Source organism: Dermacentor variabilis, chromosome 1 (assembly GCF_050947875.1).
Source record: "Dermacentor variabilis isolate Ectoservices chromosome 1, ASM5094787v1, whole genome shotgun sequence".
Taxonomy (NCBI): domain Eukaryota; kingdom Metazoa; phylum Arthropoda; class Arachnida; order Ixodida; family Ixodidae; genus Dermacentor; species Dermacentor variabilis.
This window is the reverse complement of record NC_134568.1, coordinates 254,378,163-254,392,448: the sequence shown is the minus strand read 5'-3', so window position 1 is coordinate 254,392,448 and position 14,286 is coordinate 254,378,163. Positions and strand designations below refer to the sequence as shown.

The 14,286-nt window shown below is 40.4% G+C and overlaps 1 protein-coding gene across 8 annotated transcripts in view; it reads left to right on the top strand.

Moving 5' to 3' along the window:
* LOC142561553 (uncharacterized) overlaps positions 1–14,286 on the top strand; it is a 35,730-nt gene that overhangs the window by 13,760 nt on the left and 7,684 nt on the right. For all 8 annotated transcript variants that reach the window (XM_075673456.1, XM_075673462.1, XM_075673460.1 and 5 more), the window contains 3 exons: positions 6,297–6,401; positions 6,510–6,576; positions 9,077–9,194. In XM_075673456.1, coding sequence (XP_075529571.1) covers positions 6,297–6,401; positions 6,510–6,576; positions 9,077–9,194 — 290 coding nt within the window. The remainder of the gene's footprint in view (positions 1–6,296; positions 6,402–6,509; positions 6,577–9,076; positions 9,195–14,286) is intronic.

The window sequence follows — 14,286 nt, the reverse complement described above, 5'->3', positions numbered from 1 at the left end:
TATTAGTATCCATCGCCTTTTTTTCTACTTTTTACTTTTTTCTAGTTTTCTTGTTTTCCTGCGCCTGATTCCATTGTCTGCTGGCACGTTCGTTCATCGATGCGCAATGTCATTTTCCCCGATTGTATCATTCCCTCCCCCCTTCACTTCTGCCTTTCCCCTTATATAAGGTATCCGTATTTCATCAATAAAATTTAGTTGACAGTCAGCGCTTGTGTCTCGTCCTTGGTACTTTGTAGTTGCATGTGTTTGCGCTGTTACAATTTTTATGTCAAGCCTTTTATATACTGCTTCTTTATTTCCTGCTTTGAAGGCATTCAAAAAAATATGTAAAAACACTAACCCACTGTAGAGAAAATGAGCCGTAGAATTAACCAGTAGTTAGTTACTAAATTAACACCGTCACTCAAAGTGGGAGATACCCTCCGTGGTTGCTTAGTGGCTATGGTGTTGGGCTGCTAAGCACAAGGTCGAAATGCGAAACACATGTGTACTTAGATTTAGGTGCACATTAAAGAACCCCAGGTGGTTCATATTTCTGGAGCCCCCCCACTACGGCGTGCCTCATAATCAGAAAGTGGTTTTGGCACGTAAAACCCCATAATTAAATGTTTTTTCAAAGTGAGAGATCGAGAAACAGCATCTGGATAGATGCAATGCACAAAATCCAGCTATAGAACTATATAAAACAGAAAAAGACTGAACTTCAGATATAAATTTTATAATTCAAAGTGCTCATTACCAACATACTAAGCCAGATCATATATGTGATTATGAAAACGTGGTGTTATAAGAGAAAAGCTTATTGACGACACTCGTACATTGTGTGAAGAAATAGTGCAGAAACTGTTGACCATGTTTTGTTAGCATGTCAAAGTATCCATCCACGAGAAAAGTGAGGCAAAGTGACCAAGTCCTAGGCCTTGGGTTTTTAAGATACCCTAGTTGAGAAAATGTGTACAAACCTGTCGGTAAAATATAGTATAAGGCAGCTGTAGTCATGTAAATACACATAGCCTAGAGTGAAAATACACTGCAAAAGATTTTCTTGTAGATAAACAAACACTCCCCAAAGGCAACAACAGAAGAAAAACGTTAACTAAATTTGTGACATTTAAGGCCTGTATGGATCTCTTATTCACAAATGCAAAAGAGGCTTGGTTGTGCCTTATATATATAAGAGATGACACAATGAATTGGTGTATTTCTCAGGTGGATTCCCCAAAAACTCCATAAACCTTGGTCTTCATTCATTATTGTCTTTCCTGATTTCCTGTACCTCTTCCTTCCTATCACTGAAGTATCGCCAAAACTTTTGCGGTGATGTTCTGAGGAAGCGGCTAAGCGTGTCATTGAAGAATTTTTTTTTAGAATCTTGCAGGGCTTGCTTCAACTCAGCTCGAAGTCAGGAAACATGAGTAGATTTATTTTTGCTTTTACGTACTCTTTTTATTTTTATTTTCATATGAATTATGTTCCTGGTTATCCAGGGGCTTCGGTGCTTTGTCTTCTTTACGCGTTTAGGGATATAGGTGTCCTTGCAGTGTTGTACAATTACCTTAAAGTTCTGCCACAACTCTTCTACTGTTTTAGTATGGAAATCAATTTCAAAGTCGCCAAACGCAGAGTCCAGGTAGTCAAGGATGGAAACATCATCCGCGCGTCCATAATCCTTAATGGTCAGGGATGTAGGGCCTGAAACAAACGCTTGTTCCCACTGTGATTGTAACAATAACCATCTTGTGGTCAGAGATACCATTCTCAACGTTAACAGTATAAGCACCTACTTTAGCTTACACAAACACCAGATCCAACAATGACTGCGATGTGGCCGTTACTTGTGTGTCTTCTTGTTCAATTTGATTTAGATTATATATGAACATAAGCTCCAGTAGCTTCTCTACTCTAGATGAATTGAAGCCAACAGTACATGGGTTTTGCCAATCTATGTGATGAAAATTAAAATCACCGTTCATTATTAAACTTGCATCTGCTTTGACATTTGCACGTAGGAAAGTGTTTAGGTCTTCCAGCAACCCAGGCGAGGCAGAGGGTGCACGATACACTGCTCCAACTATGTAGGCAATACCATGAAATGTAATCTTGCACCAAACCGTTTCAGCAACACCGCAATCCATCAATACAGCAGATACAGCGTTTTTTTACTATGATACAAACACCTCCACCACGTGTGTCCCTGTCCTTCCTAAACATTCTATAGACGGGACGAACAATACAGTCAGATATACTTTTATACAACCACGTTTCTGTTATTACAACATGTGGGCTTTGTGAAAGGAGCAGATATTCTAACTGTGTAGTCTTAATTACAATACTTTGCACATTCAAACTTAAAAGGCGTAGCTATATCTGTGATGATGAGCCGGAGGTGTTGCCTATGGTATCAGGATCATCAGTGCTGCTTGACCGATCTGACCTGTTCTGTTTTCTGTTGTCAGCCCTATGCCCTAAGCTTTTAGACAGCAGGCAGCGTACATTGCGGTTGTGATCCCAAAAATATGTATCGTTTATGCGAAGTTTATCATGAATGAGCAGGACCTTTGCTTTCTTGGCCCTGTCTGCGGCTGCGCTTTCCCATAGTTTTCTGCATATATCTAATGTTTCTTTGGCATAATCAGGGCTAATACGCCAAACAGTACCCTTTAGTTTTGCACCTTTTTTCAGCAAACTTTTCTTTTCTCTGATGTCATGAAACTTAAGAATAACTGGTCTACATTTTGTTGGTTGTGGTTTACCAAGGCGATGAATTCGCTCAACTGTATGAACCTGTACACCCATAGTTTTTTTTAATGTATTCTCCAGAACAAGTTATTTTAGTTTTGACTCATGTTTCTACACCAGAGTCAGTCCCTGTTTCAGTGACATCAAAGACTTAACAAATTATTACGTCGGCTTCTGTTCTTGTAATCGACTAGCTTTGCAGCCTGCTGTTGAACTATGCTTTCTAAATTCCCAATCCTGCTGTTCATTGCATCAACTGCATCAAAGAGGCTCTGTATCCTGTGTCTTTGCGCTCAGTGTGACAATTTCACTTTTAATGTCATCCATCTTACAAGCGAACGCAGTTTGATTCCGAATAATTTCTTCTAGCATATTGTTTACCTTTGGTTCGGGATTCTCCTCAACATCTCCCACCATAAGCAACAAGAGAAGCATTGAACAGCAGTCATACAAAATATCACAACACTTGTGAGGGCACGGCAAGACTATAAAAAAGCGGTTGTCGCTACGATAAACAACTATACTGTCCATAGCACTTGCCTGCAAAAGCAGTAGCAGTGGCTTAGGTATCTTGTTCGTCAGCCAGGTGCTGTGCTCTCTGAAGCGGATGTCGCATCGAGGCCTCTTAGCTACGGTGTCGAGTGATGACATCACACTTGCGGAACGATGATCAAAGATAGTGCAGTCCATGGTATCATTGCCACGAGGCACTCGGAAGAAAGCCAGTAGTCCGTTGTTCATTCTTGTGATGGTGAAAATCCACGGCAATACCTGCAAAAGCAGTAGCAGTGGCTTAGGCATCTTGTTCGTCAGCCAGGTGCCGTGCCCTCTCTATAACACACGAGATGTGAAAAGACAACAAAGCTGGTGACAAGACACCCAGCACTATGCGACACATTGTAGTTTTTACTATACCAGTATTTATAGCCATGCTCCGAGTGGCACCACTTGCCTGTAGAGCAGCTGTACTTTTTCAGAAATTAAGACCAGATGTCTCACGCATTTCATATTTATCTGCCTAAACTTTCATGGCTGGTTAAGGTGCACACAAATGTTAATTGAGGTGGGTAAAGAGACAAAGAAATCTAATTTCGCTAATACTATTGATGGCAAATTTCTCACTTTACTGTGTAGGAATCAATTCTGTTAAAATCAATAAAAACTTGGTGCTTCAGCATAAACAGAAAATAATTGTTTGTAATCAAATTTTAATAGAGGATGTTAATCAAAAGAGCAATTTTCTGTAGTAACAACTCAAAATTTATATATTTCTTCTTCGTTTCTTTTTCCGGAAAGTTTTTACAGTGTACATTCTACATTCTTTTTAACACCCACTCATGCTGCTGGCTAAGCATGGTGAACTGATGACCAAATTTGGTGTTGCTATGGTGGAATAATCTGACATCTTTTTAGATTCTGTGACTCCACACAGCACAGCGATGCACAGAGAAACGTGTGATCGCTACAAGTGCCGTAATTGCACTGAAACCACTCTTGCGTCTTCAAACTTAAGTGTGGAGCGTCTGTGTCGGTATCAGTGATTAACATTAACTATTACTAACAGTAACAGTTACCAATGGTCATTATAATAAATTTTTCTTCCAAACACTGCTTTTGTACTGTAGGAAAATGAAAGCTGTCACCTGAACATCAATTATTTCATGGCAGATTTTCAATCCCTCTACTGCAAAACTTGTCCTACACTCAAATTTTTTTGTAATCCACGAAGTTTCATCATCCAGATAAAAATTCTGTAGTTTTTATGTGCCAAAAACAGAATCTGATTATGAGCCATGCCGTAGTAGGAGACTCCAGATTAATTTTGACTACGTGGGGTTCTTCAGCATGCATCCAATGCACGGTACACAAGGGTTTTTGCATTTCGCCTCCATTGAAATGCAGTCGCTGAGGCTGGGATTCAATAGTTTCATCATCCAGCTTTCCCAAGATAATAGAGGCAGTGCACAATTGCCATTCATTAAAATTGGAAAGTGCAGTGTTAAACGGTGGCACTGTGTTGATGCATCGTTTCTATTCCTGATTATATGTGTGTGTGTCTTTTTTATTGTTATTAGAAATGTGAGTTAGCATAAAAATGCCATCTCTTAGAATAAATGTTTTCCTCATTTCCTTGCCTTCGTTTGCATTTGTTAGGCTTTGGGCGTTATCTTGCACGATAATCGATGTATTGAAAATACAGATACGGATACATGTTTTGTCAAATGTATCTTAATACAGATGTGCGCAGGATACCCAAAGAGTATATTAAGATAATAATTAAGATACATTAGCTTCAATACTGCCCAGCCCTGCTAGTATTGATGTCAGCAAATCTTCGTAATAAGTTTTTGACGTGATCTGACTAACAAAATTTGAGAACTAGGGACCAGGTGCATATTTTGTATATTTCAGATTTCTTTTTACTCGGTACTTGTACTAAAAATAGGAAATTATTACCTTTGCTCGTGTCTTTTTAAGTGTTCCTCTGAAATGTCACATAAGAACTCTCAAAAATTTACTGAGAAATTATTACTGCTGTACATCCATTCGAAGCACCAGTAATCATGCTAAAATTTTATATGTCGGTGTGTGTACTGCTTCTTGAAATAAAATTTTAATACATAAAGGCACCAAAAACGAGCACATTTTTAGTGGTAACAAAATAGTTAATTGGTTCACAGCTCTGTATGAATAAAAAAGGCAAATTGTGTCAGGACTACTTAAAACTCTACAATGTTCTAAATGGCCTTGGCCCATTTTTGCGATTTTACTAGAATTGTGCAAATATCCAATTTTTATTTGTTCGAAGCAATGTCCCAGCAAATAATAATTGATGTTGAATCATATTGAAGCAGATAGTTTGAATAGTTGTGGAATTTGCATGGAACCTTGTGTAAGAGCCAGATGTTGACAAATCTAAGAAAAGTTAGTTCTTTACTTGCAAGAAAGGACACAGGTTCATCTCTGGAGTCCATGTATTTTCAGAATGCTGTTATTAAGATATTTTCATACAAAAATGCAAGTTCAACATTCCTTACTACTCTAGCAGCCCAGAAAATTGGTTTACTGGCTCATGCTCAGTGCTTCAGTCTATTCAAAATATGGTGGTTGAGTGCCGCAGCAGCGTTTCACCTTCACCCTTTGTGTGTCATCGCAATGCTGTGAAGTGTGACCTTGAAGCCCTCAAGCTTAGATGTCGTCAAACACTAGCCCACCTCAACATCCACAAACTAAACCTGCTGTGATCTTCCACAGCAAGTACAGAAAGCAAGAAATGAACCAGAGCACGTGAAGAAGATACTTTGCTCTTGGCTCCGTTGATGTATCTGAGAAAATAAACAAAAAAATTTTAAAGAATGCTATGACATCATATTCAATAAAGGAGGTGTTCTCGCGCATGCAGTGATCATGGAGACGACACTTGAGAACTTATGGAGCTGTCAAAGCTGCTTGGATAAGCATACAGGTGACATGGGTAGTTTGTCTTTGTTGACATGGAAACATCGGCTTTATTTCTATTTTTTGTCCGTGTAATAGTGTGACCTGACATGCAGGTCACTGAAATGATGGCAACTTCATCTGGAAATTCTATCGAAAAGGAAAAAAAAGATCTGAAGGCACACGAAGTCCTCAAGTTATTGTACCTCGAAGCATCAAAGGTATGTAGTACACCTGCTAAACATTGAGCCATAGTCACAGCTCAACCTGCCCATTTGAATCAGCACTTTGCCTTCTTGTTTTGAATAGTGCATTTTGGTACATTGCAGACACAGGCACAAGTGCACGAGATTCGAGCTGTTCAGGAATTCAAGTACCTCAAACCAAGCCAAATAGGTAAGGATGGAATGCCACACAGTAGTTTCGCTTTGCATAAAGTTCATGGTAGGAACTCATTGCTCAGAAGCCAATGCTTCTGAACAGTGACATAGGGTTTGACATCTGGTGCCTGGCTTTCGCCAGTTGTCATTTTGAATGAGACAAAAACGATATCAAAACAAACAGAATACTTTAATGTGAATTGAATTGAATGCAAGGGGTTTTATGTGCCAAAACCATGATTTCATTGATGCACGCCACAGTGGGGGAGTTGGGAACAATTGAATGTGGTATTCAAACAAAACACTATTTGTTAAGAACCACGGACAAAAAAAATTTGTTTTTCACTTTTATGCTTTAATGAGTTGTTTTGTGTCTGAAAATCATTAAATGAAACCATAGAGGCTCTGATGTGACCAATAATTAATGATTGCATCGTTCATTATAATATTAATGTCATTTCAAAATGTGCACCCAAATGATAAATGGATGCTATGAGTGTCCCCTTTGAAACGAAGTGATGGCTTCGGTCATCAAGCTCCATTTTTCTTATTTTGCCAAATCTCTTAACATATTTTTCTACAGACAATGAATGCCCAGCATCGAACTTTCAGAGTCATTATTGGGAACTTTTTTTTTGTACACCTCTATTGTTCGTGGTCTCTCCTCTTTTCTGCCACTGAACCTCAACCGCCTATATCTGTGTTACAGTCTGTTTACTTTCCCTCCTGCTATGCGTGGGCCCCATGGCTTGAAGGAGGCCAGTGGAACCTAAACTGACAGTCGGGTAGATATCTTCACATTCTAGCAAAGCATGTTTCATCGTTTCCATAGCTTTACCACAGCAGTCACAAGCTTCTTCTTCCTTGGTGTACCTGCCTTTATAACTACGCATTCTAAGGCATCCTGATCTCGCTTCGAAAAGTAAAAAGCTTCCATTTGAGTTATCATAGCATGTTTCTCTCCTGATTTCGTTTTTACCTCTTAGGTAGTTACTCATAGCCAGTTTCTTTTTCATTGCTGCCACCCAGGAGATTGCCTCAGCCTCTTGGACTTTGTGTTTAACACTCTTTGTTGCAATATTGCTTACCTTAGCGGCTGAATAAGTGCTGGTAAACTCCCTAGTTCTTTTCCTCCCCTGTGGGTCTATATTTTTCCTGTACAAATACTTGAATACTCTCACAACCCCTTTACTTTCTTTCATGTTCCTCAGACATTCTTCGAAATCAATTTTACTCTGATTATCCCTCAGTTGAACTTGTCCAGCCCATATCACCCTGTATGGATTCACTTGTTTTCCCTGTGAGTGCCCAATGCAAGTCTTTTGTGTCATGTGCTTGATCCTCCAGGCAGGCTTTCTTTACTGTCTTATGATGTTGAGATTTAGCTTCAGCTGTCTGTTTTCCAGAAAAATCTTTTGATTCTTCTGTGGTCTGTCTGGTTGCTCAGAAGGATCAACTCCCAAGATGGAAGAACGCCCAACTCCTGTAGGACCTCCTCAAAGCCTTTGTGGCATTTGTTGAACCACAGTATGGCTTTAGAAGTGAACACTCTTTGTTTTGGGACACAGCAGCCAAATCTTGTTGTTGAGAGACTCATAAGTGTTTTTGAGTTTTGCCTTGAATGCAGCGAGACAACAGCTATTTGTCTGTCAGCCTCTCATATGTACGAAAACATGGCATTCACCTGAGCACTGGCAAAAATTAGAGAATGAGCTGGTGCCAGCTCAACCATGATTGGTGCTCACGTGTTCTTACACCATAAAACCTTGTAGTTGGGAGCCTTGTCAATCGAGTATGAATGGAAAAATTGAACCTCTACAGCTACCACACCTCGATCAGAATTATTTTTTGCAGTCTTCTGGTTGGAGAAACCCCTTAATTTATGTACACATAAAAAGAGAATGCTGAAGCATAATTTTGCAGCAGAAATGTAAAAAAAAAATTGTAAAAAAAAAATACTGATTTTTCGACCTGCATCTCCCCTTCAAAGACTAAACGCACAAAAATACTGGCTTTTTGCAAGGATATGTTTTGAAATGGGAGGTCCTATTATGAAGAATTAGTAGAGTGTTTCAATAATCCTAGTTCATTGCACACCTTAATATGCAAGAAATCGGCATGTAAATCTTGACTGGGTGAAACATTATCTATGCTGTGTTGCAGAAAAACAATAATAAAAAGTGCATTTTGGGAAAAACAAGACAAGAATAAAAGTTGCAACGTACAAAAAACTAGAACAAAATGCTATAGGGAGAGAGAAGTAAACTATATTATAGACGTATTAGTTATTGAGACCATATGGCAGAGGAGCTAGCCTGGAGACCATGTGGCTTATCCAAAATTATATGTTGGGCTTTGTATGGTTAAATGCCACCGTTGTTGCAGATGTGCTGCTTTGTCTTTTGTAAAGGTAACTAATTACAGTAGTGTGCACAATTGTGTGTCAAGAGCCTTCTAAATGGCAACAGGGCAGGTTCTAGCATTTTCTTTGAAACATCATTGTGTTCTGGTTTCAGAAAAAGAGAAGGACAAGATGGACTATGCCGTCAATCAACTGGCAACACTGGAAAAGAAGTTGAAGGAGAGTCATAAGCAAGAAGGGACAAAAATAGTGGCTGATAAGAAGTGGGCTGAGTACGTCAAAGCCTTCTGCACCAGATGCTTTTTTTTTTTAAAACCTACTGAATTAAAAAAAAATCACCTGTTGTAGATCACACAATTATAGTCCTTTAGCTAGATTTTTCGAAGGGGCAGACATTACTTGCAAGAAAAACCAAAATGCACAATCAACTAAATAACAAAATTTCACTTGAGTTTTTAACTAATTAATTTACAGTACATATTGCAATTTATGGATTATAGCCAGTGAGCTTTCAGGCCATATCCACTGGGAACGAATTCTAAGGATGGCACTGGTTTCAATATATGCGCTGCCAAATTTGCTGTAAAAAAGCACTCTTGTTCCTAACAGAATGCTGTATTATGCATTGAAGTACAAAAACAACTGGAACACCAATGTATTTTATTGTGTACTTTGGGAATGAATTTCTCCTTTACATGCGTATAATGTTGTAATTGTTCGTGCTTACATGTGTGCAGGCTTTTCATTTTTCTTATTCATGTCTACTTTAGGTAATATTACAATGAAGCAGTGTTTTTGCATTTTGGGCAACTGGCTGTACTATGCCACCAGCTAAGCGGGTGCTGGCCTCGTCAAGCTGCTTAGTTTAGCAGCTTCTATGAGGTTGCTCCTTCCTTTGCACTAAAGACGGAAAAAATATCCAACTTGATCTTCATGTTTGTTAGGCACTCATATGTAAATGAGCTATTCAGGCGAACTTCCTCGGGAGAAAAGGGGCTGTGAACTGCTTTCTATAGAAGTCGAGAAATTAATTTGAAGTTAAGGTAGACTATTTCAGAAATACCTTGCCGCAAAAAGTATTTCAATGCGTTCAGCGCAAGCAGAGTTATTGGCAATCAAACGTACCCTATTTGGTGCTTCCACTTCTTCGATGACTTGCATTGCGAAGGCTACAGTGGAGTAGGCATACCCACAACGCTCCACCTGCTAGACATCACCGTGGCGTGCAGTTCATATTTGATTTTGAATGTTCAGGTAGATGCCACTACTTCCAATTTGAGCACCTACGACTTGCCAAACATGGTTGTCCTCAGCGCGCCGCAGTGCACTCTGTCAATTAGTCAGTGAAGTCGTCGCGGCACTTCATGGTGGCCACGGCATTGACGCTACGTAGCAGGCCGCAGCTACATGCAACTGTGGTGCATATGTGCAACGTTTGCTTTGTGCACGACAGGGGGCTTGAATGCACGCTCGCACTCATACGCTCGAGTCTGGCCGTGCTGCGTGGTGCGGATCGGCTCTCTCCTGCACCAGCTTGCCGATGAATAGGAGCCACATCCAACTTGCGCCTTTTGAAGTGCTATCAATAGCGCAATACAAAGCGAAGTCTGCCAAGGCATCTAACCAGGAGCAGCCTGGAGTGAGTGCACGCTGGCAAGTGTGCGTGTGAGCCGATATTAAGTTTCGTGTAGTTCGAGTCTAGTTCAGTGTTCGAAAATAGTTGAAATTAGTGAGACCCGACATCTACGACACAGATAAGCAGGGTGACCAAAATTTAATTCCTACATGGGTGGCCGCGGCTGAGTGTGAGCAGACAATAGTCAGCTTCTTCCAAAAGTACATAATTATTATCGAAATTTAAAAGATTTCAACTTACTTCAGTTTGTTTATTAAACTGCATCAATAAATATACACAGTAACAGTAAGAAGAAATTCACTGATCCAAACACTTATCTTGATTGATGTCTGCTATTCACCGATAGCAGCAGTGTAAGGGAATCTGCTGTATTACAAAATAAAGCGTCCAGAAAAGAGTGAGGAGCAGGCTTCTGTTGCAAAGAGAGTGTTTGAGAAAAGGGTGACTTAGCGCTCCACTTGCGAGATCCACGCACCACGCACTACAGCAAAATTTGGCTCAGATGTTCACAGCAGCGTATGTTATCAGCGGACTGTGTGTTTTCACCAAGCCCGAGGGGTAGTTCAGGACCCCTTTAAAGGTGTACTGAGAGGAAATCTTTGTCTTGTTTTTATTGCTTTTTGAATAGCTGTTGAGACAGTAATTACACTATGTAGCCTCAATTCCCCAAGAGTGCAACAAATAATTAATTATGCTATTTTTAATGGGACCATTTCAAAACACGCACCAAGAGCAGTGTGTCTTCAGACATAAAAAAGGAGGCTCATCAAGTTATCGAAACCTGTTGCGTTAGTCTAGTGGTAGCAGACACCACTGGCATGTGTGAACACACTGTGTCCACGCTGAGGAAAGCCGAGTCCATTCAGCACTCAATGGGAAAAGAGGAGAGAGTGTGTCCCCGTGTTTTCAAGATAAGTGCACAATTGGAAGGCCCATTTTGACAGCTTCTCATGACGTGGTTATTGTATGGCCTTCGAACACCACACTTTGCTTACTGGCGGGCTCTTTAGTTGTTGTTACACCACGTGACCGCCACCTCTACTTTTCGCGACTTGTTGAGTCTCCTATTTCATGTTCGAAGTTGCACTGCACTTGATGTGCTTTTTGATTGTTTCAATATTCCTTTAAGGAAAGGGGCATCCATTATTTGGTGCCTATAGATTCAAAAATGCGTGTCACAATGCTAAAATTTATCCCTCTTCATACCCACCATGGTGGCTCAGTGGCTATGGCATTTTGCTGATAAACGGGAGGTCCCAAGTTCAGTTCCTGTTCACTGCAGCTGCATTTTAATGGGAGCAAAATAAAAGAAACTCTTGTGTGGTGCATGTTCAAAAAACTCCAGGTGGTTAAAAATAACCAGGAGCCCTCCACTTCTGAGTTTTTCATAACCCACTGTGCAGTTTTGGGATGTTAAGCCCCAAAATTTACTCCAATTTTTTAATGATCTAGATGGGGTGTGGCCCTTACACAGGGGAGGGCCACTTTGGTCAAATTTTTCCAGCTGTGCATAATCTCCCATGATTCCTTTGTACCAAGGAAGCAAACACTATTATTTTCACATATGCACACCATGCACCTGTTGTTCGTCTGTCCTTAGCATGGTCGCTGTCACCATTGCTGTCACGGTTCGTCATCAAACTCAGAGGTACAGTTGTCCTCCGTGCCGTTAAATATGCCTCTGACTGAAGTTTTTCACCACAATGCCCAAAGACACTACATTCCATGTATTCAGAATTGAAGAGCAGACAATCTTTTTGTTTTCTTTTTAAATTTGGGCTGCTAAGCTGGGGATGCAGCTTTTAACCCCTTCCGTGCCTTGGACAAGCTGGGTTAGTCCACGCGTGTTCGTTAAAAATGGTCAAGGTTGAGCTATGCTCTTCAGTGGTATTTTTCATTTTCTAGGGATTCCAGCGACGAGCTGGCTTCATCCCAGTGCTTTGTTGTGCCTTCTTGTCGCTTGCAGCACACTATGTGGGGCAGTGCAAGCAGGAGCGAGTTCAGTGTTGCGGATGAAGTAAAACAACTTGGCAACTGGGGATCTTCAAAATGTTGCGGTTGGCAGCTCAAACTTTGCTGGCTTCTTTGCAAGAAAGAAAAGGCTGAGTTCAGCGATTAATCGAGTGATTCCAAAGATGTATTGCTCTTTGAGTGAAGACGACATTGAGATACTCCATCGATGCATTCAGCTCATCTGAGAGTGCTGCTTCTGGTGACTTTGGCGTCAGGCAGGGGTGCAAACTCGGCATAGACAAAGCCCCTGTGTACCTGCTTCATCTACCATTTTTGGCATCTCTAGGTGCAATGTTTGATGTGGAGTACACAGGTGATCCATTGGAGTATTTCCAAGTGTACTCTGCTGGTGAACACAAGAGTTTCATGTTCTCCTTTCACACCTATTGCATGGTATATGCTATAGTGCTGTTAAGCTTCAGTTGCAATAATCGTTGAGATTTTTCATAAACACCTCATAAATTGTCTGCAGTGTTTCTTGGAAAAAATTACACAATAAAAAATTGGCCATTTTTGGTCAGAATTTCAGATATTAATGTGGCACAGAAGGGGTTAAACAACTATGGCCTTTGCTCAAGTGCATGTGGTAACACATCTTTCAAATTATCTGCGATTTCTGCAGGAGAGCAAATGCTGTATGGCAAATGTGTGTCCCGTACTTCCATCCGACAAGACTAAGAATTTCAATTCTTCAGTGAGTTTAGTCTAGTTTAGAGAATGTGCACTGCCTGCGAAATGTCTTACAGGATCATCATATATAAGAACATCAACTATTTCATGTCTGTCATACTTGAAAAGCGCCTGCCATGGTTGCTAGTGGCTTTGGCATTGCACTGTTGAGCACGAGGTTGCGGGTTCCATTCCCAACCGCGGCAGCCACATTTTGATGGGGACGAAATGCAAAAGCGCTCTTGTAGTGTGCATTGGGTGCACTTTAAAGAACCTCAAGTGGTCAACACTAATCTGGAGCCCCCCACTACAGCATGCCTCATAATCATATCATGGTTTTGGCACGTAAAACCTCAGAATTTAGTTTTAATACTTGGGAAGCACCTGCCCAGGCACTTGAAAAGTATGCCTGGTGTAAAACATTGTGCAAAAAAATTGGCAAAGAATTCTAATCACATTCAAAAACAATGGTACAAGTGAACCTGCTACATGATGACATACCGACACCGAGAACAAACACCCAGCCACCTACTTTCCAACTTGTCTTACTAAAACACATTACATTATTCAAGCTTACAGCGCATGTCCAATCAGAAGTATTTCAAGATCTATGCGATATGTTTTAAACATAATTTTTAACAATGCTTTTGCTTATGATGCTGTCTTGGCATGTACAGTTGGGCACACAGCACCTGAAGTGATTAAAAACATAGAAGCAGCACAACAGGTTTGCAATCCTGAATTTTTTGGAGTGTTTTGTTGCGTCTTCATATATGGACTTCACACCTGAACTGAAATATACTTGAGGTGCATGAATTATATAAATTATTTCTTGCAATTGTGTTTGGAAAACAACAACTGTCTGTCCTATCCACACTATGAAACATCTGCCTTGCTGGGCTATAGAGCTCATTCACTACATTAAACTACTGGATTGTTCTAAGAGGGAACCCTTCTTACCGCAAAGCTGTGTACAACAGCTTGTCATACCTGCCGAAGGGATACAGTAGACTTTTGATCTAGTCACCCCACTGGAAGCACTATAG